General features: G+C 36.6%; 1 protein-coding gene across 2 annotated transcripts in view; it reads right to left on the bottom strand.

Annotated features, from left to right (window-relative positions):
* Positions 1–2,389: 2,389 nt before the first annotated feature.
* Positions 2,390–25,914, bottom strand: part of ARSK (arylsulfatase family member K) — a 30,533-nt gene continuing 7,008 nt past the window's right edge. Inside the window, exons 4-8 of one of the 2 annotated variants that reach the window (XM_058170770.1) lie at positions 25,605–25,887; positions 20,225–20,396; positions 18,622–18,843; positions 14,165–14,389; positions 2,390–3,354 (exon numbers count right to left, since the gene is read on the bottom strand). In XM_058170770.1, the coding sequence (XP_058026753.1) occupies positions 3,086–3,354; positions 14,165–14,389; positions 18,622–18,843; positions 20,225–20,396; positions 25,605–25,887 (1,171 nt within the window). In that variant the 3' untranslated portion in view covers positions 2,390–3,085. Of the gene's footprint in view, positions 3,355–6,305; positions 6,625–14,164; positions 14,390–18,621; positions 18,844–20,224; positions 20,397–25,604; positions 25,888–25,914 lie in introns of those variants that run through there. The other variant, XM_058170769.1, reaches the window with a different exon arrangement.

Genomic DNA, 25,914 nt, shown 5'->3' on the forward strand with positions numbered 1-25,914 from the left:
ATCATATATGATTGAAAGGCTGTTCTTAGCATGCTATTTAGTCTAAAAGTCTAGTTTTGGCACAATATGCTTTGCAGAATGATGCCCTTATGGTTGCTGTTTGCAGAATGTGACCTTATAAATCGTGCTGTCCACTTAATTTGGCCTCTCTCAACTATTATACTGCAATAGACTGCAGAGCTGCTCTGGGATTTCCCCTATCCTTAGCAAGCGGTCATATTCTCATCTCAGCAAGTCAGTAAAAATATAAGGATTGGTTCACAAGATAATTTCAATTACTCTCTTGCCCCATGTCTTTCCTTTTAATGTGAGTCTGTTGTATTACTTATGAGCAGTGCTAGATATGCATAAGATTAAACATTGATGTTACACATATATTTTACTGTATTTAACTTTGGCATCCTCAGTGGCACTTTATAATTATGCCTCATAACCACAACTATGAATCCTATTAGCTTTGTCCAACTATAGTTAACTATAATTTCCTAACAAACAGGAAGCAGCAGGTGAAGCTAAGCAGAATCACATCAGATACCTGTACAATTAGCATAGGAGCCCCCCAAGGCTGTGTGCTCTCCCCACTTCTCTTCTCTCTATATACCAATGACTGCATCGCCAATGATCCATCTGTTAAACTACTGAAGTTCGCAGATTACACAACAGTGAATGGTCTCATTCGAGACAATGATGAATCCGCATACAGACAGGAGGTTGAACGACTAGCTTCGTGGTGCGACTGAAACAATCTGGAACTGAACACACTCAAAACTATAGAAATGGTGGTAGACTATAGGAGAAACCCTTCCATACTTCCTCCTCTCACAATACTAGACAACACAGTATCAACAGTAGAAACCTTCAAATTTCTAGGTTCTACCATATCGCGAGATCTAAAATGGACAGCTAACATCAAAAAAGTCATCAAAAAAGAACAACTTTCTGAAAGTTCAAACTACCCAAGGAGCTACTGATCCAGTTCTACAGAGGAATTATTGAATCTTTCATCTGCACCTCTATAACTGTCTGGTTTGGTTCTGCAACCCAACAAGACAGACACAGACTTCAGAGGATCATTAGAACTGCAGAAAAAACAATGACTACCAACCTGCCTTCCATTGAGGACCTGTATACTGTATGAGTCAAAAAGAGGGCTATGAAAATACTTAAAGATCCCTCACATCTTGGACATAAACTGTTTCAACTCCTACCCTCAAAACGATGTTATAGAGCACTGTACACCAGAACAACTAGACACAAGAAGTTTTTTCCCGAACGCCATCATTCTGCTAAACAAATAATTCCCTCAACACTGTCAAACTATTTACTAAGTCTGCACTACTATTAATCTTCTCATCGTATCCATCACCCATCTCCTTCCACTTATGACTGTAACTTTGTTGCTTGTATCCTAACGATTTATACTAATATTGTTTCCTGATTGCTTATTTGTACCCATGACTATCATTAAGTGGTGTAAGTGTTGTACCTTGATGAAGGTATCTTTTCTCTTATGTACAATGAGAGCATATGTACCAAGACAAATTCCTTGTGTGTCCAATCACACTTGGCCAATAAAATTCAATTCAATTCAATTCAATTCTTTTCTATTCTATTCTATTCTATTCATAATTGCACTATGAAGTTGGCTTATTTATCTAAACCAGCCTTTGGATAAATGTTATTGGACTGAAAATTTCCAACAAGTCTCAGCAATTATAGCAAATAATGCCCTGGGGAGCCAAGGTTGAGCTATCCTCTTAAATCATGATTTAGACTAATCATACTTTCTTTTATGTTAGATATAGACTGCATTTATATCTCACATTAATTCATGACTTATTGAATAAACATTGGACTGGATTTATACAATACCACAACCAAACCTTGTTGTTTGCATGTATGCATATACATATGCATATGTAATGAACTATCTGCAAGCAAACAACCAAGCTCAGATGCCACCAAGGATTCACACTGTATAGCTAAATTACAGGCCATCATTTGAAGAGCCTCGATCAAAAGTACATGGTATGTTTCTTATCTTCTGAGTGCCATAGAGAGGCAAGAGCTGATAAGTTTACATTTTTTTTTTACATAAAAAGAACCCTGAGGGCAATCAAATCATTGGGAAAGTAAGGGGAGCAAATGTCACAACATGCATGACCATGTGATTGTATAAATGCAACAACTGAAATACTCTGTTAGATGTTGGGATACACTGATGTAATGGCGTCACCATTTGCCCAATCACACTACTGCATATGTGGTATCATTACTGTTAAGGGTAATCTGGGTTCACAACCAAGATTATGGACTGTTGAGCAGAGTACCCTACGCATGAAAATGACTGAGACTAGTTGTATACAATAACAGTCACTTGCAGATAAACTGGGGTTTGATATTCCTTTACTTTTAGGGAAAAGCCAAAGACATAGTCCAAAAACAATTCCAGGTCATATACATATAAGGTCAGTCAGTCAGTCTTCTTACCAATGTAGACTTGCAAAACAAACAAGGTCTTCTTTCAGTTTAGCAAAACACAGTTCAATACACAAGTCAGTATCTTGAGGAATCAGTGACTAGCCATGATCAAGCAACGATCATAAAGCTCAAATATACAGTTGCAGCATGTCATCAGATTACAATGCTGTAGCGTCTCTGTAGATTCCCCAAACAAGCTATAATTTAGTAGTCCTTTTATACATTGGCTACAGAGCTCAACCAATCAGGATGCTTGCATGATGCAGCACAGCCTTAAAGCAATATCATGCCTTTCTACAAACATACATAGTTAGTTTATATATTGCCTGGCCAACTAGGTAGGCAAATAACAATTTCCTGACAATTACCCCCATTGCAACACAATTGATAGCAGCATCATGTTATGCATTATCAGGTTTTCTTCTTAATTAGTTTTGAATCTGACTAATGCACCCTGGTTAAGAAATTGGTTGGTAGGGTGAATTTATATAAGGCAATAGGGAGGCTAGGAATAGTGGACAATTTTGATTTTATGTTCCCTTTTACATCAGCAAGATATAATTATTCAATACCATGTACAAATGTTGTCTGAAATCTGACTAATTCATTCATTAATCCATGTGTCAATGGCATGTTGATATTTCTTGGGGTTCTTTTTCCAGCTCCAATGCCATCTGAGGTTAGCTATTGTATCTGAATAGTTCTGCCCTAAACTTTGCTTCCAGCTGATAAATTGCTGTTTATTATATTGTTCAACAGTGGTAGAGACTTTTGGATAGTTAATTATATGGCATAGCTTCTTGTTCAAAGATTGTGTGATTGCTGGAAACTTTGTGGCTACATCTGTTAGTTCATCTGGGTCAGTTGAAAGATCTAAAACAAAGAAAAACAATAAGTTAAGAGAAATTATAATAAACGTAAGCTTAATTTTAAAAAACTAGAATTCTGTAGTCTGATTCCAATTCATTTAAGAAATTGAATTACTCCAATAATAATTAATGTTAATTAAATTGAGAAATTACTGCACTCTTGCAATAAACACTTCATCTTTGTGATTCCTCCACCTGTTATCATATTAGAATATAAGAAACACGCACACACTCTGCAGCAACTACAGAAGAAAAGTATGCCTCTGGAATTCAACAGCATGCTTATATTAACATAACATAACATAACATCAGAGTTGGAAGGGACCTTGGAGGCCTTCTAGTCCAACCCCCTGCCCAGGCAGGAAACCCTATACCATCTCAGTCAGATGGTTATCCAACATTTTCTTAAAAATTTCCAGTGTTGGAGCATTCACAACTTCTGAAGGCAAGTCGTTCCACTTATTAATTGTTCTAACTGTCAGGAAATTTCTCCTTAGTTCTAAGTTGCTTCTTTCTTTGACCAGTTTCCACCCATTGCTTCTTGTTCTAAGATTGTGTGATTGCTGGAAACTTTGTGGCTACATCTGTTAGTTCATCTGGGTCAGTTGAAAGATCTAAAACAAAGAAAACAATAAGTTAAGAGAAATTATAATAAACGTAAGCTTAATTTTAAAAACTAGAATTCTGTAGTCTGATTCCAATTCATTTAAGAAATTGGTTGGTAGGGTGAATTTATATAAGGCAATAGGGAGGCTAGGAATAGTGGACAATTTTGATTTTATGTTCCTTTTACATCAGCAAGATATAATTATTCAATACCATGTACAAATGTTGTCTGAAATCTGACTAATGCACCCTGGTTAAGAAATTGGTTGGTAGGGTGAATTTATATAAGGCAATAGGGAGGCTAGGAATAGTGGACAATTTTGATTTTATGTTCCTTTTACATCAGCAAGATATAATTATTCAATACCATGTACAAATGTTGTCTGAAATCTGACTAATGCACCCTGGTTAAGAAATTGGTTGGTAGGGTGAATTTATATAAGGCAATAGGGAGGCTAGGAATAGTGGACAATTTTGATTTTATGTTCCTTTTACATCAGCAAGATATAATTATTCAATACCATGTACAAATGTTGTCTGAAATCTGACTAATGCACCCTGGTTAAGAAATTGGTTGGTAGGGTGAATTTATATAAGGCAATAGGGAGGCTAGGAATAGTGGACAATTTTGATTTTATGTTCCTTTTACATCAGCAAGATATAATTATTCAATACCATGTACAAATGTTGTCTGAAATCTGACTAATGCACCCTGGTTAAGAAATTGGTTGGTAGGGTGAATTTATATAAGGCAATAGGGAGGCTAGGAATAGTGGACAATTTTGATTTTATGTTCCTTTTACATCAGCAAGATATAATTATTCAATACCATGTACAAATGTTGTCTGAAATCTGACTAATGCACCCTGGTTAAGAAATTGGTTGGTAGGGTGAATTTATATAAGGCAATAGGGAGGCTAGGAATAGTGGACAATTTTGATTTTATGTTCCTTTTACATCAGCAAGATATAATTATTCAATACCATGTACAAATGTTGTCTGAAATCTGACTAATGCACCCTGGTTAAGAAATTGGTTGGTAGGGTGAATTTATATAAGGCAATAGGGAGGCTAGGAATAGTGGACAATTTTGATTTTATGTTCCTTTTACATCAGCAAGATATAATTATTCAATACCATGTACAAATGTTGTCTGAAATCTGACTAATGCACCCTGGTTAAGAAATTGGTTGGTAGGGTGAATTTATATAAGGCAATAGGGAGGCTAGGAATAGTGGACAATTTTGATTTTATGTTCCTTTTACATCAGCAAGATATAATTATTCAATACCATGTACAAATGTTGTCTGAAATCTGACTAATGCACCCTGGTTAAGAAATTGGTTGGTAGGGTGAATTTATATAAGGCAATAGGGAGGCTAGGAATAGTGGACAATTTTGATTTTATGTTCCTTTTACATCAGCAAGATATAATTATTCAATACCATGTACAAATGTTGTCTGAAATCTGACTAATGCACCCTGGTTAAGAAATTGGTTGGTAGGGTGAATTTATATAAGGCAATAGGGAGGCTAGGAATAGTGGACAATTTTGATTTTATGTTCCTTTTACATCAGCAAGATATAATTATTCAATACCATGTACAAATGTTGTCTGAAATCTGACTAATGCACCCTGGTTAAGAAATTGGTTGGTAGGGTGAATTTATATAAGGCAATAGGGAGGCTAGGAATAGTGGACAATTTTGATTTTATGTTCCTTTTACATCAGCAAGATATAATTATTCAATACCATGTACAAATGTTGTCTGAAATCTGACTAATGCACCCTGGTTAAGAAATTGGTTGGTAGGGTGAATTTATATAAGGCAATAGGGAGGCTAGGAATAGTGGACAATTTTGATTTTATGTTCCTTTTACATCAGCAAGATATAATTATTCAATACCATGTACAAATGTTGTCTGAAATCTGACTAATGCACCCTGGTTAAGAAATTGGTTGGTAGGGTGAATTTATATAAGGCAATAGGGAGGCTAGGAATAGTGGACAATTTTGATTTTATGTTCCTTTTACATCAGCAAGATATAATTATTCAATACCATGTACAAATGTTGTCTGAAATCTGACTAATGCACCCTGGTTAAGAAATTGGTTGGTAGGGTGAATTTATATAAGGCAATAGGGAGGCTAGGAATAGTGGACAATTTTGATTTTATGTTCCTTTTACATCAGCAAGATATAATTATTCAATACCATGTACAAATGTTGTCTGAAATCTGACTAATGCACCCTGGTTAAGAAATTGGTTGGTAGGGTGAATTTATATAAGGCAATAGGGAGGCTAGGAATAGTGGACAATTTTGATTTTATGTTCCCTTTTACATCAGCAAGATATAATTATTCAATACCATGTACAAATGTTGTCTGAAATCTGACTAATTCATTCATTAATCCATGTGTCAATGGCATGTTGATATTTCTTGTTCTTTTTCCAGCTCCAATGCCATCTGAGGTTAGCTATTGTATCTGAATAGTTCTGCCCTAAACTTTGCTTCCAGCTGATAAATTGCTGTTTATTATATTGTTCAACAGTGGTAGAGACTTTTGGATAGTTAATTATATGGCATAGCTTCTTGTTCAAAGATTGTGTGATTGCTGGAAACTTTGTGGCTACATCTGTTAGTTCATCTGGGTCAGTTGAAAGATCTAAAACAAAGAAAAACAATAAGTTAAGAGAAATTATAATAAACGTAAGCTTAATTTTAAAAAACTAGAATTCTGTAGTCTGATTCCAATTCATTTAAGAAATTGGTTGGTAGGGTGAATTTATATAAGGCAATAGGGAGGCTAGGAATAGTGGACAATTTTGATTTTATGTTCCTTTTACATCAGCAAGATATAATTATTCAATACCATGTACAAATGTTGTCTGAAATCTGACTAATGCACCCTGGTTAAGAAATTGGTTGGTAGGGTGAATTTATATAAGGCAATAGGGAGGCTAGGAATAGTGGACAATTTTGATTTTATGTTCCTTTTACATCAGCAAGATATAATTATTCAATACCATGTACAAATGTTGTCTGAAATCTGACTAATGCACCCTGGTTAAGAAATTGGTTGGTAGGGTGAATTTATATAAGGCAATAGGGAGGCTAGGAATAGTGGACAATTTTGATTTTATGTTCCTTTTACATCAGCAAGATATAATTATTCAATACCATGTACAAATGTTGTCTGAAATCTGACTAATGCACCCTGGTTAAGAAATTGGTTGGTAGGGTGAATTTATATAAGGCAATAGGGAGGCTAGGAATAGTGGACAATTTTGATTTTATGTTCCTTTTACATCAGCAAGATATAATTATTCAATACCATGTACAAATGTTGTCTGAAATCTGACTAATGCACCCTGGTTAAGAAATTGGTTGGTAGGGTGAATTTATATAAGGCAATAGGGAGGCTAGGAATAGTGGACAATTTTGATTTTATGTTCCTTTTACATCAGCAAGATATAATTATTCAATACCATGTACAAATGTTGTCTGAAATCTGACTAATGCACCCTGGTTAAGAAATTGGTTGGTAGGGTGAATTTATATAAGGCAATAGGGAGGCTAGGAATAGTGGACAATTTTGATTTTATGTTCCTTTTACATCAGCAAGATATAATTATTCAATACCATGTACAAATGTTGTCTGAAATCTGACTAATGCACCCTGGTTAAGAAATTGGTTGGTAGGGTGAATTTATATAAGGCAATAGGGAGGCTAGGAATAGTGGACAATTTTGATTTTATGTTCCTTTTACATCAGCAAGATATAATTATTCAATACCATGTACAAATGTTGTCTGAAATCTGACTAATGCACCCTGGTTAAGAAATTGGTTGGTAGGGTGAATTTATATAAGGCAATAGGGAGGCTAGGAATAGTGGACAATTTTGATTTTATGTTCCTTTTACATCAGCAAGATATAATTATTCAATACCATGTACAAATGTTGTCTGAAATCTGACTAATGCACCCTGGTTAAGAAATTGGTTGGTAGGGTGAATTTATATAAGGCAATAGGGAGGCTAGGAATAGTGGACAATTTTGATTTTATGTTCCTTTTACATCAGCAAGATATAATTATTCAATACCATGTACAAATGTTGTCTGAAATCTGACTAATGCACCCTGGTTAAGAAATTGGTTGGTAGGGTGAATTTATATAAGGCAATAGGGAGGCTAGGAATAGTGGACAATTTTGATTTTATGTTCCTTTTACATCAGCAAGATATAATTATTCAATACCATGTACAAATGTTGTCTGAAATCTGACTAATGCACCCTGGTTAAGAAATTGGTTGGTAGGGTGAATTTATATAAGGCAATAGGGAGGCTAGGAATAGTGGACAATTTTGATTTTATGTTCCTTTTACATCAGCAAGATATAATTATTCAATACCATGTACAAATGTTGTCTGAAATCTGACTAATTCATTCATTAATCCATGTGTCAATGGCATGTTGATATTTCTTGTTCTTTTTCCAGCTCCAATGCCATCTGAGGTTAGACTGATAGGTCTGTAGTTTCCTGGATCTGTTTTTCCTTTTTGAAGATGGGAACTACATCAGCTCTTTTCCAGTCCTCTGGCAGCTCCCTGTGCTCCAGGATCTTTGAAAGATATAGTTCAGTGGTTCTGAGATCCGTCTGCCAGTTCCTTCAGAACCTTGGGGTGTAATCCATCCGTCCTGGTGATTTGAACTCGCCTAGGGTAGACAGGTGTTCACTTACCATTTTCTTCCCTATTTTAACTTGTGTTTCTAATCTGTTTTTGTAGTGCTGTTTTGATAGGTTGGATTGTTTTTCCTTTTGTGTAAAGACAGATGCAAAATATGAGTTAAGTAGATCTGCTTTCTCCTGTTGCTTGTCATCTTCTTGCCACTTTCTCCCAGCAATGGGCCAATTGTTTCCTTGACTTTTTCTTGTTTTTAACATGTTGGAAGAAGCTTTTTGTTATTTTTACTTTTGTCGCTAGCCTTTGTTCATTGTGAGCCTTAGCTTTCCTCACTTCATCTTTGTGATTCCTCCACCTGTTATCATATTAGAATATAAGAAACACGCACACACTCTGCAGCAACTACAGAAGAAAAGTATGCCTCTGGAATTTAACAGCATGCTTATATTGTTGGAGACATCTAATTCATAGGTTGCTCCATCTGCTATCTGAACAAACGGAGATGGGGTATGTGCCTATGCTATCAGCAGTTTGAGAGAAGTCACTTGAAAGGATTTTAAATTGTATGTCTGCACAGGTATCTTATTTGCAGAGGAAGAAAAAAAAAGCTATCCTTTTCCACTTTACACTCAGTCTGCAATAAATGCAAGCCTTTATAATCATAACGGTCTCCTGAATGGGAGTGGAAAGGACAGTGGAGTGTGGGGGAGGAAATTTCCCATTGAAACTTCACTGGCATTTTACAGCCTCCCTTTGAAAATAAAGATGGGGTGGCCAAATAAGATCAAAGAGGAAGAACACTTTGATGCTCTCTCAGCAGGGTGAATTAATTCTGTAAAGGAAGGCAATGAAGGTGAGGACTTGCAAAGCTGTGGAAAAAACTGAAGATTTTTTTTTTAATGATTGAATTGGTCCTCCCTTCACGGAGAATTGCCTCCCAAGAAAGGGAAAGTGTTGGGGATATAAAGACCTTTGAACCATTCCCATTAATGAATAATTTTATTAAGAAATCCCAAGTTACTTAAAGCTTAGGGGCTGCATCCTATGTTCCCTTGAAGGGGCATATGTCTGCATGTAGACATTACTCATGAAACCCACACACACAGTAAAAAGTAGAATGCACACAAAATTAAGTTATTTTGCCAACCCTTGCTACTACAAGGGTTGCTTGCTACTAAGGTAGCAAGCTTGTGCAGGTCACAAGCCTAGAGCTTTCTGTGGCTATAATTAATATTATAATTTAAACAACCATAACTATAGCTACATGAGGCTCCAGTTTTGTGACCTCTGTAACTACAGCAAAAAGGGTTCTTTGGCACCTCCATAGCTTGGACTGAGTAGAAACAGCCTAGGACAGGACTTCCTTCTCAGCCTAGATTGCAGTATCACCAAGTGATACTTTGGGGATGGGGAGGGAAGCGGCTTTGTGTCTTTTACCCAGGACAGCTGTCAGGAGATCTTTCTCAGCCTTGAAGGGAGCTGGCCTGCTCTGGACCCAGAACCCCCAGCTTATTAATTAATATGAAATAATGAAGTAACATGAAATAATTGCCTGCAAGTAAGAATTGGTGAGACTAAAATATGACAATAAAGTTACCTTATCATCTAATCTAATCTAATCTAATCTAATCTAATCTAATCTAATCTTATCTTATCTTATCTTATCTTATCTTATCTTATCTTATCTTATCTTATCTTATCTTATCTTATCTTATCTTATCTTATCTTATCTTATCTTATCTTATCTTATCTTATCTTATCTTACCTTATCTTATCTTATCTTATCTTATCTTATCTTATCTTATCATATCTTATCTTATCTTATCTCATATTTTATCTTATCTTATCTTATCTTATCTTATCTTATCTTATCTTATCTTATCTTATCTTATCTTATCTTATCTTATCTTATCTTATCTTATCTTATCTTATCTTATCTTATCTTATCTTATCTTATCTTATCTTATCTTATCTTATCTATAAAATAATAGAAAATGAAGAAGCTAGAGTGCTCTGGAACCTTAGAATTCAAGCAGACAAGCACCGAGACACAATATCCCAAACTAACAGTTGTTAATAAGAAGGACAAAAAGTTTGCCCAGTGACATGAAATAATTAATGAATAATTAATGAATAATTAATGAATAATTAATGAATAATTAATGAATAATTGCCTGCAAGCAAGAATTGGTGGGACTAAAATATGACAAATAAAGTTACCTTATCATCTAATCTAATCTAATCTAATTAATCTAATCTAATCTAATCTAATCTAATCTAATCTAATCTTATTTTATCTTATGTTATTTATCTTATCTACAAAGTAATAGAAAATGAAGATGCTAAACTGCTCTGGAACTTTAGAATTCAAACAGACAAGCACCCGAGACACAATATCCCAAACTAACAGTTGTTAATAAGAAGGACAAAAAGTTTGCCCAGTGACATGAAATAATTGCCTGCAAGCAAGAATTGGTGGGACTAAAATATGACAAATAAAGTTACCTTATCATCTAATTTAATCTAATCTTATCTTATCTACAAAGTAATAGAAAATGAAGAAGCTAGAGTGCTCTGGAACCTTAGAATTCAAGCAGACAAGCACCCGAGACACAATATCCCAAACTAACAGTTGTTAATAAGAAGGACAAAAAGTTTGCCCAGTGACATGAAATAATTGCCTGCAAGCAAGAATTGGTGGGACTAAAATATGACAAATAAAGTTACCTTATCATCTAATCTAATCTAATCTAATCTAATCTAATCTAATTAATCTAATCTAATCTAATCTTATTTTATCTTATGTTATTTATCTTATCTTATCTTATCTTATCTACAAAGTAATAGAAAATGAAGATGCTAAACTGCTCTGGAACTTTAGAATTCAAACAGACAAGCACCGAGACACAATATCCCAAACTAACAGTTGTTAATAAGAAGGACAAAAAGTTTGCCCAGTGAACGTTGCAATACCTTGGGACAGCAGAATACAAAAGAAGATCAGGAGAAAATCACAAAATATAAATGCCTGCAAACAGAAGTAGAATTGGTGGGACTAAAATATGACAAATAAAGTTACCTTATCATCTAATTTAATCTAATCTTATCTTAACTACAGCAAAAAGGGTTCTTTGGCACCTCCATAGCTTGGACTGAGTGGAAACAGCCTAGGACAGGACTTTCTTCTCAGCCTAGATTGCAGTATCACCAAGTGATACTTTGGGGATGGGGAGGGAAGCGGCTTTGTGTCTTTTACCCAGGACAGCTGTCAGGAGATCTTTCTCAGCCTTGAAGGGAGCTGGCCTGCTCTGGACCCAGAACCCCCAGCTTATTAATTAATATGAAATAATGAAGTAACATGAAATAATTAATGAAATAATTGCCTGCAAGCAAGAATTGGTGGGACTAAAATATGACAAATAAAGTTACCTTATCATCTAATTTAATCTAATCTAATCTAATCTAATCTAATCTAATCTTATCTTATCTTATCTTATCTTATCTACAAAGTAATAGAAAATGAAGAAGCTAAAGTGCTCTGGAACTTTAGAATTCAAACAGACAAGCACCCGAGACACAATATCCCAAACTAACAGTTGTTAATAAGAAGGACAAAAAAAGTTTGCCCAGTGACATGAAATAATTAATGAAATAATTGCCTGCAAGCAAGAATTGGTGGGACTAAAATATGACAATAAAGTTACCTTATCATCTAATTTAATCTAATCTAATCTAATCTAATCTAATCTTATCTTATCTTATCTTATCTACAAAGTAATAGAAAATGAAGAAGCTAAAGTGCTCTGGAACTTTAGAATTCAAACAGACAAGCACCCGAGACACAATATCCCAAACTAACAGTTGTTAATAAGAAGGACAAAAAAAGTTTGCCCAGTGAACGTTGCAATACCTTGGGACAGCAGAATACAAAAGAAGATCAGGAGAAAATCACAAAATATAAATGCCTGCAAACAGAAGTAGAATGACTATGGCAAAAGAAAACAGAGATCGTACCAATAGTAATAGGTACCTTGGGTGCAATTCCAAAATGTTTAGAGTGCCACTTGAACAACATCAGAATTGACACTATCATCATTAATCAATTGCAAAAGGCAACTTTGCTTGGAACAGCTTACATCCTGTGACAATATCTGTAACACCATTAAACATCCACATCTGCCTATCCCAGGTCCTTGGAAAAGACTTGATAGGTAGACAAAAATACCAAATCCAATCTGAACATCTGGTTGACTGTGCAACGAAACCATAATAATAAATTATCAGATTGGGCACAGTTCAGCATGAGATTGAAACCCACGTTTATAGATTCCAGACCAGAATAGGTATTGGATGCTTAAAAGCACAGCTATCTTCTCTGACTCCTGCTGTAGGCCATGTTTCTTGCATTCTTCGACCTATTGTTCTCTATTGCAGGGGTCATCAACCTTTTGGACCTCAGGGACCACCAATTCATAATTTTAAATCCTGCGGACCACTAATATTAATCTGCCTAATGAATAGCTGGGTGGGCGTGGCTAGGTGGTCATGTGACTGGGTGGCTGTGGCCAACTCGGTGCCACTCATGTCAAGGGGCACCTCACCAGCCTCTACTTGCCCCTCCCCTGCCAGCTACTCCTCACCTCCCCATCCAGGCTCCTTAGGGCCCCAACAGGAAGTAGTTGTTGCAGCTAAGCAGCCACCACGAGAGTTAGCAAAACAGCTCAGTTCAAATAGGATCTGACCGAGAAGGAGGCTCAACAGAAGCACCTCACTGAGGACTAGGAGCATTGGCTTTCCAAGCAGAAGAAAAACCTGCGGGAGTGCTAGGCCAGATACCGGTGCCTGGAGGCTCAGCGGGCTAAGATGGTCAGCCAGTTCCAGGCCATGATACAGTCCCACTGGAACAAGGTCCTCCGGTTCTTTGCCACCAGCAGTGCTTCCCTCCAGCCTTCATCCAAAGCCCCACACCAGGAGGGTGAAACGGACCCCAAGTCAGAATTTCTGTCCCCCTCTGATCTACACAAAAAGACCACAAAAGGGGAGATTGCAGCAACACAAACATTCATTGCACATATCTGGCCCAGGAGTCAGTTTGAGGACCCCTGATTTAGTGCAATATAAAAAATGCAAATAATTTTTCTGCGGACCAACAAAATTTTATCGCGGACCACTAGTAGTCCACAGACCACCAGTTGGTGACCGCTGCTCTATTGTACTGTATTTTGAATTAAAACTACATGCTAATTCCATTGATATAGATTTTTTTCAGGCTTTTGTTTACAGGACCTTAAATTTTAGTCAATATTCTTCACCCTAGATGTGCATCACTCCTCTGTTCTTTTGCTGAATGGAACAAGGCATAACACAGATGCATTATTTCACAGTTTTGGATCGTGTGCTAGTACAAGGCAAGGACTGTGAAGTTGAACCTGCGCAATATGGAAGTGAATCAGCTTATTTTGATCATTCAGATCACACCAGAGAATAAGAATGATATTTTCATCAAATAGTAAACCTACCAAACAACTGAGGAGATATGGAGTGGCCATCTGAATAAGCAATGTATTTCCACTTGTCAATTCGCAGCATGTAGGTTGAAGAATTCACATTGCAGCCGTGAAACTCACTTAGAATCCAAGGAGGACGGATCCTTCTAGATAGGGCTTTATAATCTCCCTTTTCTGATACTAAAGGCATCAGTGAATATCCACTGATGTTTTTGGGAATGGGGATACTTGCAATATCTGGAAAAAAAGTGTCAATTTGATAGAAAACAATTAGAAAGCTGAAATAAGCTGAAATAAGAAACAAAATGTATAAAATTGAGAAGAACAGAAATTATACCATTTCAACCACTTCAACTTTTTGCTATTCTGATAATATTACTGTGCCTCTTTTCTTTATATCTATTTTATGTTCCAAATGGAAGTTAGCAGCACAGTTCTATACTTGGAGCAATAATCCACTATTCAATTACACTGAATAGAGCTATTCTCAATTTTCTGAGGATAGTACTGATGTTTAAATATTGTTATATTTGATTGTCAGAAAAAATAAAGTCTATAAAGATCTCAGTTAAATTGACTAAATGAAATGCACCCCAAATGTATTTATTTATATGTATATAATTGTCTGCTGAGTTCATATTAATATGATCTTAACACTGATTCAAAAAAGGCATAATATTCAATTTCTATTATACTTTGTTAATATGTTTTCAGAAGATGGTTGCCAACTTTGATTTTCCTCACTGGTGTTAATTTTAATTAATTAAATGTATCCATGTTTCAATATGTTAATGTTTCTGAGTGATTATTACTATTTAGGTATAGAATATGGCACCACACAATCTTTTATATTCGTTATTCATTAGTCTACATAGAAGCCTGCAGTGATTTTTATCTGGACAACTGAGTAAGAAATCAGAATGTTTAAGATTATTTATAATCTTGCATGTGCTTCATGCAATGTCTAAGATGAGCTCTTCTGTGTAAAAATGGTAGGTCTTAGGCACCAAGCTAGAAAGAAGAGACTTGAGTATTAATTCCATTTTAGACATGAAAGATGGTTTGGGTGATTTTGGGCCAATTATTCTCTTAGCCCAATTTACCTCACAGGATTGGTATTGAAGGGAAAATAGGAGAAAAAAGCAGCATTAGGTATGTTCGCCAATTTGAGTTATTTATACAAGTAATAAAAGCCGGGTAAAACAAATAAATATACGTATGTGTGAACAAATAAATATATTCTGCTAGTTGGAGAATTGATTGATAACGCACATACTTTTTTGCCTCTGTCTCTCATACAAAAAATAGTTTGGCTCAACAGCTATTGTACTCATTTTAATGTCCATTTGCAATTTTGAAAAGTTCAGTTCAAGGAACATACCTGCTATAAAATTACTCAGAACTGAAGCTATATTAGAAACTCTTTAGAGTGCTGGCACTAAATGCATTAGCATGATTATATATTTAAGGGTTGAACTGGAGCTTACATGTGAAAGAATATATTATAAAAAAGTATGTGCAGAGAACATATACTATATATTAGGAGAAATCATTTATGTTTTTAACGATCAGGATGGCTGAGAAAGTAACATTAATCATTTGTTTTATTACTCATCTAAATAAATTAAACCCTGTTGATTTGTATTTTTATTTTTAACTTTTTGATTACAGGATAGAGCAATCAGGAGAACATATGGGGATGAACAGAACAGGAAGGATAGCAATTTAAAAATATAAACTTCAGGGAGATTGTGAAAAAAACACAGTTGGAACCAAAAATTGCTAACTAAATTGGAGGAATAAGGATTTGAAAAAGTTATGGTTCACCTGATTAGTAAAGCTTCTGTAAGAATGTAGTCTTGAAAGGACTATTTTTTGCAACATGAGAAAGCATTCTAAATTTTTGAACAATTTTTAAATCATTACTTCAAAAGTGTCAATCTTTTGAGAAGGCCTAATTCTTATTCTAAATTACAGGTAAACTTCGGTTTACGACCACAACTGAGTTCAAAATTTTCATTGCTAAGCAAGACAGTTAAGGGAATTTTGCCCCATTTTATGACCATTCTTACTATAGTTGTTAAGTGAATCACTGCAGTTATTAAGTTAGTAACTTGATAGTTAAGTGAATCTGGCTCTGTTCCCAACCCTATTAGTGGGGAACAACCAGAATCACCATTCAGGAAGCATTGAGCCTGCTTTTATTAATGTATATAGTGCCTTGTAGGGATGCGGTGATTCAGTGGGTAAGACGCTGAGCTTGTTGATCGAAACGTCAGCTGTTCAGTGGTTCAAATCCCTAGTGCCACGTAATGGGGTGAGGTCCTGTTACTTGTTCCAGCTTCTGCCAACCTAGCAATTCGAAAGCACATAAAAAATGCAAGTAGAAAAATAGGGTCCACCTTTGGTGGGAAGATATCAGCGTTCTGTGGGCCTTTGGCATTTGCTGGCCACATGACCATGGAGACATCTTCGGACATCACTGGCTCTTTGGCTTTGAAACAGAGATGAGTACCGCCCCCTCGAGTCGGAAACAACTAGCACATATGTGCAAGGGGAACCTTTATCTTTACCTTTATAGTGCCTTACTTCCATGATACTTAAGGGAATGGTATTAATCTCTACTTTAGAAAGTTCATTTTAGGTTATATCCAAGGCTTGGAATGATACAAACAAAAAACAAAGGCAATTACAAGTCTGAAAAACTTTAGTAGCATATTAGATGTTTTGAATTTTCTACTAATAGTCAGGCAGAGCTAAGGGCTAATCATTTAGACAGTATGTAACAGCTTCAAGATTTCAAAAAGAGCTTCCTTGTATAACATGCTAGTGTCACAGACTGCCTGCTTGAAGAATTTAGAGGCAGGAATGTCCATCCCCCCTCAAAGTGTAAGGCAGTTCACAGGCTGAATTCCAAAGAACTCCACACTTAGTTTCCAGTTGAAAGTCACCCTGAATTTCTAATCATAGTGCAAGAAGGAGAAGGAGGAAATCAGAAGGGATATCACAGGAAAACAGGTCAAGAAAGAGGAGAATTGTTTCCAACCAGAGACAGGGATTTTCAAGCATCAGAACTCATGGATGGTCAGTAAACGTTTCTTAAGACCAGACACAAGGTCTGGATAAAGCAAGGTGTCCTGCAAAGAACATTTTGGCAATCTGCAAGACTTCCTCCATAGTATAGCAGTGAGTATTCCAGTTTCTGAGACAACTGATAGCACAATTGTTGTGGGAACTGGGGATGTGCCTCGCTAGGAGAAAGGAAGAATGTGAAGCAAGGTATTACAGGAATACAGGTCAGAAAACTGGGCCTTTTTTTCTAACCGGGGAGGGGACCTAGAGCTCAGTCTTATATAGTGGGAGTTCATGTTGCTTAATTAGAGAGGAGCCAGCCTTTCTTAATTTTCTTTCTTAAAGAAGTTAAGACTTTATTTTTTAACCTTAACCTATTTAGGGCTTGGCATTTTTTCTATGGATAGGCTCTGATACTTTACTAAAGCAATCAGTGGCCACTTGCACTCACTGAGACCTATCTCTCCCAACTAGTTGGCAGCATATGAACCCCAGGTTGAGAATCTACTACGTTTTCCTCTTTGCCCTTAGAACCGCAGGAATCACAGGGCTCCATAGCATTTTAATCAATTGCCCCAGATAATGTCATTGTACCATATATTGATATATATTAACTTTGTTCCTTACCATAATTTAATGTTACTAAATTCTGCCAAGAGAAAAACAAGTGAGATGTATGTACATTTATTCTTAGGCGTTCCAGTTACTCTATAACTAGGAAGAGGTCCACCACCTGCCAAAAAAGAGAAGTCTCTCTTGAGGAGATTGGTCAGAAAGCAACCAGAAAGACCAGTTAGTCCTACGTCTATAGTAAGACCTACCAAGTGGCATATCTGTAGTAAGAAGAGGCACTGGGTAAAATGGAAAGGCATGAATGCTTTGAAATTTGGAAATAATAGATGAATCCAAAAACAATTTTGCTAATAAAAGAAATTGAAAAAGTACAAATGAATATAGAGAAAGGCACTTTCTGATACACTGTTTAATATTGTTTATATCACTGTGATATAAACAATAAAATTGTTTATATCATGTGAGCATCAACCACTGCAAGGGAATGAATTGTTAGAGTGTAGATAATTGTATTAAGGATCATTTTCCCTAAAAGCCAAAAGATGTAGAAAAGTATATAGATTGTTATTTGGTCTCTTGGTTCAGCCTCATTCTCAATTACCTTTCTTTCCTTCACTGTCACTACGTAGTTAACTTTGATTAATTGTTTAAGGTCTTGGCAGTATCCTGATCACTTTGTAATTCCTATCAACTAGGATTGTCTCACAAAATTAATCCAGAAAGAACAGGCAGCCAACAGATGAAACAATGACACCAAACAATAGTAAAAAGGCAAACAATCCCATAAATATTAATTTTATTGCTGTAAGATAAATGTTGCTTACCAAGCATGGTAGGATAAATATCCACAAGGGACACCATATTTGATATGGACTGCGACTTAATATTTGGACCCATTATAAGGAAGGGAATATGGGAACTTGGTTCATACATGCTCATTTTATAAAACTGTCTGTGTTCCATCGCAAGTTCTCCATGATCCGCAGTAAATATTACAAGAGTTCTTCCAAGCAGTCCTGTTTCATTTAGAGCAGAAAGTATCTCGCCTGTAACACAAGACAAGGAAAAACATGTTAAGATATTAATTAAATAGCACTGATGTTTGCAAACCTTCTGAGGAATACTTCCTTGCAAACAAGAACATTTAGTGATCAGTGATCATGAAAGCTTTCTCCTGAAAGTTATAAGTTTCTTTCAAAGCTTATAACAATATCAAATGTAACTGATTTCCAAAACTCCATACTGGAAACACTATTTTGTAAAACTTCAACTTAATATCTAAGGCAATCCAAAATCATATGAAGTTGAAATTAATGAAATTAAAGGCCTGTCTCAAAATTTAACTCTCGGGAAATTAACTCTTAGGACCAGGTTATATTTCCCCCCTCAAATTTTACAAACTACATCAGAAAATTCAGCTTCTTTTAAACATAGCTTTATATCTGAGCTGACAATTAAAACAAAGTGATCGATTTTTCAGTCTCATTCTAAAGTCTTGGCCCATAATTATTATGTTATAAATAGATAATTAGTAAAAGTGAACATCACACCAATTTAAAAGCATATATAACATAACATAATAAAAGAATTGGAAGGGACCTTGGAGGTCTTCTAGTCCAACCCCCTGCCGAGGCAGGAAACTCTACACCATTTTAAGAAAATGTTGGATAACCATCTGACTGAGGTGGTGTAGGGTTTCCTGCCTGGGCAGGGGGTTGGACTAGAAGGCCTCCAAGGTCCCTTCCAACTCTGTTGTTATATTTATATTTATATTTCAGACAATGATAAGATTGCTTCAAAGTTGTAAAAGCAGATTATTATATTTTCTATCTAATACTTCATAGGGTTATGCTTTGCATCCTATTAATAAGTGTGTTTTTCAGTGTACAGAAGTTCTTAAGGTACGTTTTAGCTGGTTCAAATTAGCAATGTAATATGCAGCCAAAGGACACCATTACAAGTGATAAGGAACCACCATTAACTGTCATCAGCAAATAGTATGAACCTATGTAAATACCAAGAACCAGCCCCTGATGGCAGAGATGTTTTCCTTGACCCAAAGAAATATCCTTATAGAGGGTGAACTGAAAATATTCCAAAATATTAAAAATCTCCTTTACTCTAAAGAACCAAAAAATAATAGTCTTGATGTCATCATGTTATAATGCTGAGTATTTTAACATGGCTGTATTGTGTTCTTCATGGACAGATACCTAAATAAATAAAGGCAGATACCTAAATAAATAAAGAATAAAAGAAAATGCAATATAAAATATCTTCAAGTACATTTTTGTGGGGGGAAAGCTTCCAAGAAGTAACAGTTCTAAAATTTCTGACAATGTACAAAAATTACATCACTAAGATCAAGATGATAAACAAGTTTCTGAACGTATAAATTATGAAAGTAAGCAACTTGGTATCACCTACCCAGCATGGCATCTGTTTCTGCACACATGGCATAATAATGTGCTCGAATATTTCTGATTTCTTCCTGTGTAAATTGCCCACTGCAGTTTTTGGTGTAAGTAGAATAATAATCAACTGGGTGCATCTCTGAAAATGGAGGCCATTTTGGAATCTTTATGGCATCATAAATCACCTAATAACAAAACAGAAATGTGCCGTATTTGATAAAATAGCTCTAGTGCGCATTTGCAATTTGTCGGCAATTTTCAAGTAGGTGCCAAAAGTAAGCATGCTGATTGAAAATGAGATTACAAAGAAGATTTCTCTCCCTAGACTGGTAGTGCACAGAAATGAAAAATTGGACTTTTTCCAAGAGGTCAGCTGCTGGCACTATTAGGATCCTGCAGAGCTACATCAACTTTTTATACGTAACGTTTTTAATGGGAGAAGAGATGAAAAAGTGATGGGACAGTTACAAAGAGAAAACAGAGTTGTCTGAACTTTTTTTTTTGAAATCTCTGAATGGGTAGGATAACAGTAAAAAAACCTTGCTTGAAACTGCTCCTGCAAACTTTAATTTAGTTATAAACAATGGTGGGATTCAAGTAATTTAACAACCGGTTCTCTGCCCTAATGATTTCTTCCAACAACCAGTGTGCCAAACTGCATAGAAAGTTAACAACCGGTTCTCCTGAAGTGGTGCGAACTGGCTGAATCCCCCCACTGGTTATAAACCTAGATATGATAGGGTGGTGGTGTCACAACACAGTTTGATTGTTAATCTGTATTCTTAAAAATAACTTAGTTCAAAAATACTCTTTTTGAAATGTTACCTAGTTACACATTTTTGTTACTCAAAAATGTTACTAAGGACAGTTGTCTCTTCCTCTGAGACTTAGTATTTTGACCAAAGGGGGAAACAAAGAAAACAAAAGCAGGAACAAAGGAGGAACCATATTCATTCTGCTCAATAACACCTACTGAAACTTAACTGAAGAATAGCGTGAGGAATAGGAGCACAAAGAATTGACCAAAAGAAGGGTTTTGAGGGAGGTATCCAGTCTGATACAGTAGTCCTCAAATTATGACAATCGAGTCCAAAATTTATTAAGTTGTTAAGTGACAATTTGTTAAGTGAGTTTGCTACATTTTACCACTATTCTCACCACATTTGTTAAGTGAATCATTGCAGTTCTTAAATAAGTTACACAGTTATCTCCTGGATGAACGGCTGTCTTTTGAAGACCACCTGACGGCCGTCTCCAGGAGAGCTTTCCACCAGGTTCGCCTGGTGCGCCAGTTGCGCCCCTTTCTAGACCGGGATGCCTTGTGCACAGTCACTCACGCCCTCGTGACGTCTCGTCTGGATTACTGCAATGCTCTCTACATGGGGCTCCCCTTGAGGGGCATCCGGAGGCTTCAGTTAGTCCAGAATGCGGCTGCGCGGGTGATAGAGGGGGCCCCTCGTGGCTCCCGTGTGACACCTATCCTGCGCAGACTGCACTGGCTACCTGTGGCCTTCCGGGTGCGCTTCAAGGTTTTGGTGACAATCTTTAAAGCGCTCCATGGCATAGGGCCGGGTTACTTACGGGACCGCCTGCTGCTACCGAGTACCTCTCACCGACCCGTCCGCTCTCACAGAGAGGGACTCCTCAGGGTGCCGTCGGCTAGGCAGTGCCGTCTGGCGACACCCAGGGGAAGGGCCTTCTCTGTGGGGGCTCCCACCCTCTGGAACGAACTCCCTCCAGGACTTCGTCAACTTCCGGACCTCCGAACCTTTCGTCGCGAGCTCAAAACACACCTATTTATTTGCGCGGGGCTGGGTTAGTTTTTTAAATTTGTTTTAATGGGGTTCTTAGTATTTATATTGTTTTTATCAATCTGGCTATTGAATAAGTTTTTTATGACTGATTTTAAATTGTATTTATATGTTTGTTTTTAATTGCCTGTGAACCGCCCTGAGTCCCTAGGGAGATAGGGCGGTATATAAATCTGAAAAAATAAAATAAATAAAATAAATAAATTAAGTGAATCTCGTTTCCCCATTGACTTCTGCTTGTCAGATGTTTGCAAAAGGCGATCACATGACTCGGGGATGCTGCAACTGTCATAAATATGAGTCACTTGTCAACCATCTGAATGTAAATCACATGACCATAGGGATGTTGCAACGGTCATAAGTGTGAAAAACGTTCATAAGTCACTTTTTGCAGCACCATTGTAACTTTGAACATTCACTAAATTAATTGTTGTAAATTGAGGACTACCTGTATTCAGTGGCCTGGAACATCAGTGCAAGAAGTCCTATAATCATTGCTGTGTCTATCATGGTTTGCATGTCCCTGAGAGACTCCATCTTTTTTTTCTGCCAGTGTCTCAAGAGATTGTAAACTGAATATTAAAATTTATTTTCACAAGGTACTGCTGGTTTTAAAGAAATTTTGAGGTAGGCCTTTTGAAACTTATTCTCATATCAAGTAAATCTATAATGCATTCTCTTTCTGCAAAATGTATCTTCCTTGCTTATTGCATCTTACGTATCTGAAAAGAAACCACATGCTTCCAAGCTGAATCCAGCTAATATATTGCCTTAAAGACCATCTGCTTAGCAACACAGTGTACTATGAGAGCATCATGTTGATGCACTGCTCTAAGATGAATCACCAAAGGAACAGAAAAAATAAATTCAGACTGAGCTCTATTCCAGATGGGAGAATTCCATAGATCCATCACTCCATAGTTCTCCCATTCCAACCAGTGGTTGCCTTCAGACTTTGTGGGTGTTCCATCACTGGAGGCTTTTAAGAATAGTCTGGACAGCCACTTGTCTGGAATGGTATAGGGTCTCCTGCTTGAGCAAGAGGTTGGACTAGAACAGGGGTCTCCAACCTTGGCAACTTTAAGGAAGGCTCTCTGGAAGTTCAAGTCCACAAGTCTTAAAGTTGCCACGGTTGGAGACCCCTGGACTAGAAGACTTCCAAGGTCCCTTCCGATTTTGTAATTCTGTTATTCTGTACTCTTATGCCACATCTCAGCAGAACACTCAGCAGCATGTAGCCATATGTTCCAATAGCAAATTGTGTTATGAAAAAAAAAAGACAGTCATTGTTTACATTTATATCATATGGGTTGTATTGTACTGTCATGATGACAGTCTTACAGTTCTAACTTTGCTCAAGTTGCTCCAGTTACACAGCCAAAACTTGGATCAATCATTTACACTGGAGGTAGCACCACAAATATGTAAAAGTACTGTGTTTGTCACTAGGCAACCACATAGACAGAAAACAAGATGCAGTACTGATTGATTCAGTAGGGCTCCAATATACTTAGATGAATCACTATAGCAGCTAAGAAAAAACAGCAATAATCTGGAGGAAGACAATACTGTTCAAGAGGGGAACGAATAAGCAAGTCATCGGTGTGTGTGTGTGTGTGTGTGTGAGAGAGAGAGACAGACTTGGAGAAAAGATTACTTACCCCTGAGACAAAGACACTCAAAGTAATCCTGTCTTGATTTGTTTAGAATAGAAAGGGACAGAGAAAAACTTAAATAGTCTTTCTGCTACTTTCTGAAGTAATCTAGATTGAAGTAACTGATTGAAGTACTGAATGAAGTCCATTATGGTTATGTACCCTTACAAAATGATTATAAGAAATCCTCCTGAACACTGCATAAACAGGCATCACTGAGCTTTCATTAAAGCAGTCTGGGTTTTTACATCCAAAGGAGCTTGAAAAAGAGTTGTCACTGCCTTAACAGTTACAGAGTTGACTCAAAGTAGTGGCATGTTTTCTTTTACTCATGCAGAAATCTGGAAAAGCTAGGCTGCTTGAATGAATAATAGAGAGCTCATACAAAATCCAAAGCATTTCTCCAAATCATTTTTGAACCCTGCACAGCCCTAACATGAACATACTTGTAGAATAACAATCCTAACTCTTCCCAATTTAAGATTGTTCAGAACTGAGAAATGCTAGCAAAAACAGAGCTAAATTTACATTGTATACTGTCTGGGTTAAACATGAGAACAATACTACAGGATATGAAAATGCTGTAAGAGAAAAATATGTAGTAACAATTATTTAATGGCTCACTAAAATTCTGTCCTAACTATAAAAAATAAATATGTTATGTGAAGAGAAATTGTTTCATTACAGAGCCGCAGTGCCTTTCGGCAGCAGGAGCCATGGCAACAGGGCTAGAGAGTGTGGTAGCCATTCTTAAACATCTGGGAATAATTCATTTGAAATACAAATAAACAGGAGCTTTTGACTCCTCTTCATGAAAATAATAACAAGAACTGATTTTTATTTAAGAAAACAGCTGGCTTTTTCCAGCATTAAAATAGAAAATGGCATTATCACATGCAACTCATACTAACTGTGGCAGCTGGTTCCATTTTTTTCTTGTGGGAACATTGCCTAAGGGACTACAAGATCAGCAACTTTTTCATTTCAAAGATATATGGGCATCAATCACTGGTCAATATAATGTATCAATTGCCAATTTAAATCCTGTAAGATTCAAACACACACACACACAAATGCCTCTTTTCAAAGAAAATGCTGTTATTACTATGCTTACATGATGTCTAGCCATTCATAATCCATCAAATATGGAACAATCATGTTTTCTTGTGAAGCAAAATGCATTGGCCACACTCACTCCCCCATCCTCCTCCTGGCTTCCACATTTTATTCCATTAGTGACCTTAGTGTGGAAGCTCTTTCCAGACAGCAATTTTCCTATACAGCTCTTTAACTTGTTATACACAGTATATGTTGCTGGGTGGATCCAGATTTAGATGCTTATCATAAGATTGTTACCAATTTTCCCCCGATGCTTCCTTCAGTCTCCTGATGCTGTTGTATTATTCAGCAGGTAACCCTCACAGCAAACTGTACTGCCATCACCGATGATACTGGTGAAACAATTATGCCAAAATATGTTGCTAGAGAGATGAGCCCTACTTGACTTCCAATAATATATCCCAGGTCATTTTAGAAGTGCTGTCTTGTAATCACTCCAGATCTTCATCTAGGGTAGCTAAGGCCTGACTTAGTAGGCAATGACATTGAATCCAACATTTGAAAAAAACACCAGATTATGAAAGACTGACCTAGTAGCATAATCAAAGTCCCTCAGCCAGAGAAGATCACTGGATGACTTTGGGTTAGTTACTATTTCTAAGCCCAAACTCCTTCACAGGATGTTTTTGTGGGGAAAACTTGGGAAGAGAGAGGGCTTTATACTACCGAGCTCCTGAAGAAAAGGAAAGCTGTAAATCAATCAGTCAAATGAATAATAAATATTAGACTGAAGTTGACTTATGTACCAATAAAGAGTAAGCTGAAAAAGAATTCTTAAATCTTTTTGATATGCTATGTATATACATACCCTTTGTAGCCAATATGGAGATGTGAGAAATGTGGATGCCCCATAATTTTCTCCTGAGGATGGTGAAGGATATGGGTGAGGCAAATTTAGTCCGAGGTACAGAGCAAAGGGCTGTGATAGTTTAGTTGCCTTATTTTTTATCCAATTTGCTGCTTCTTCAGTAACCTTCCAATCTTTTTGCATGACTCTTACATATGTCTTGTTGCCTATGAGTTTAGCCACAGGTCTGCCTTCTTGCTGAAGCAAAAAATCAACATTTCTGGTCCAAGCCTCCACACGATTGCTGAAAATAAGAAGAGCTTTCAAGGTA

This window comes from Ahaetulla prasina, chromosome 2 (genome assembly GCF_028640845.1).
Source record: "Ahaetulla prasina isolate Xishuangbanna chromosome 2, ASM2864084v1, whole genome shotgun sequence".
Lineage (NCBI taxonomy): Eukaryota > Metazoa > Chordata > Lepidosauria > Squamata > Colubridae > Ahaetulla > Ahaetulla prasina.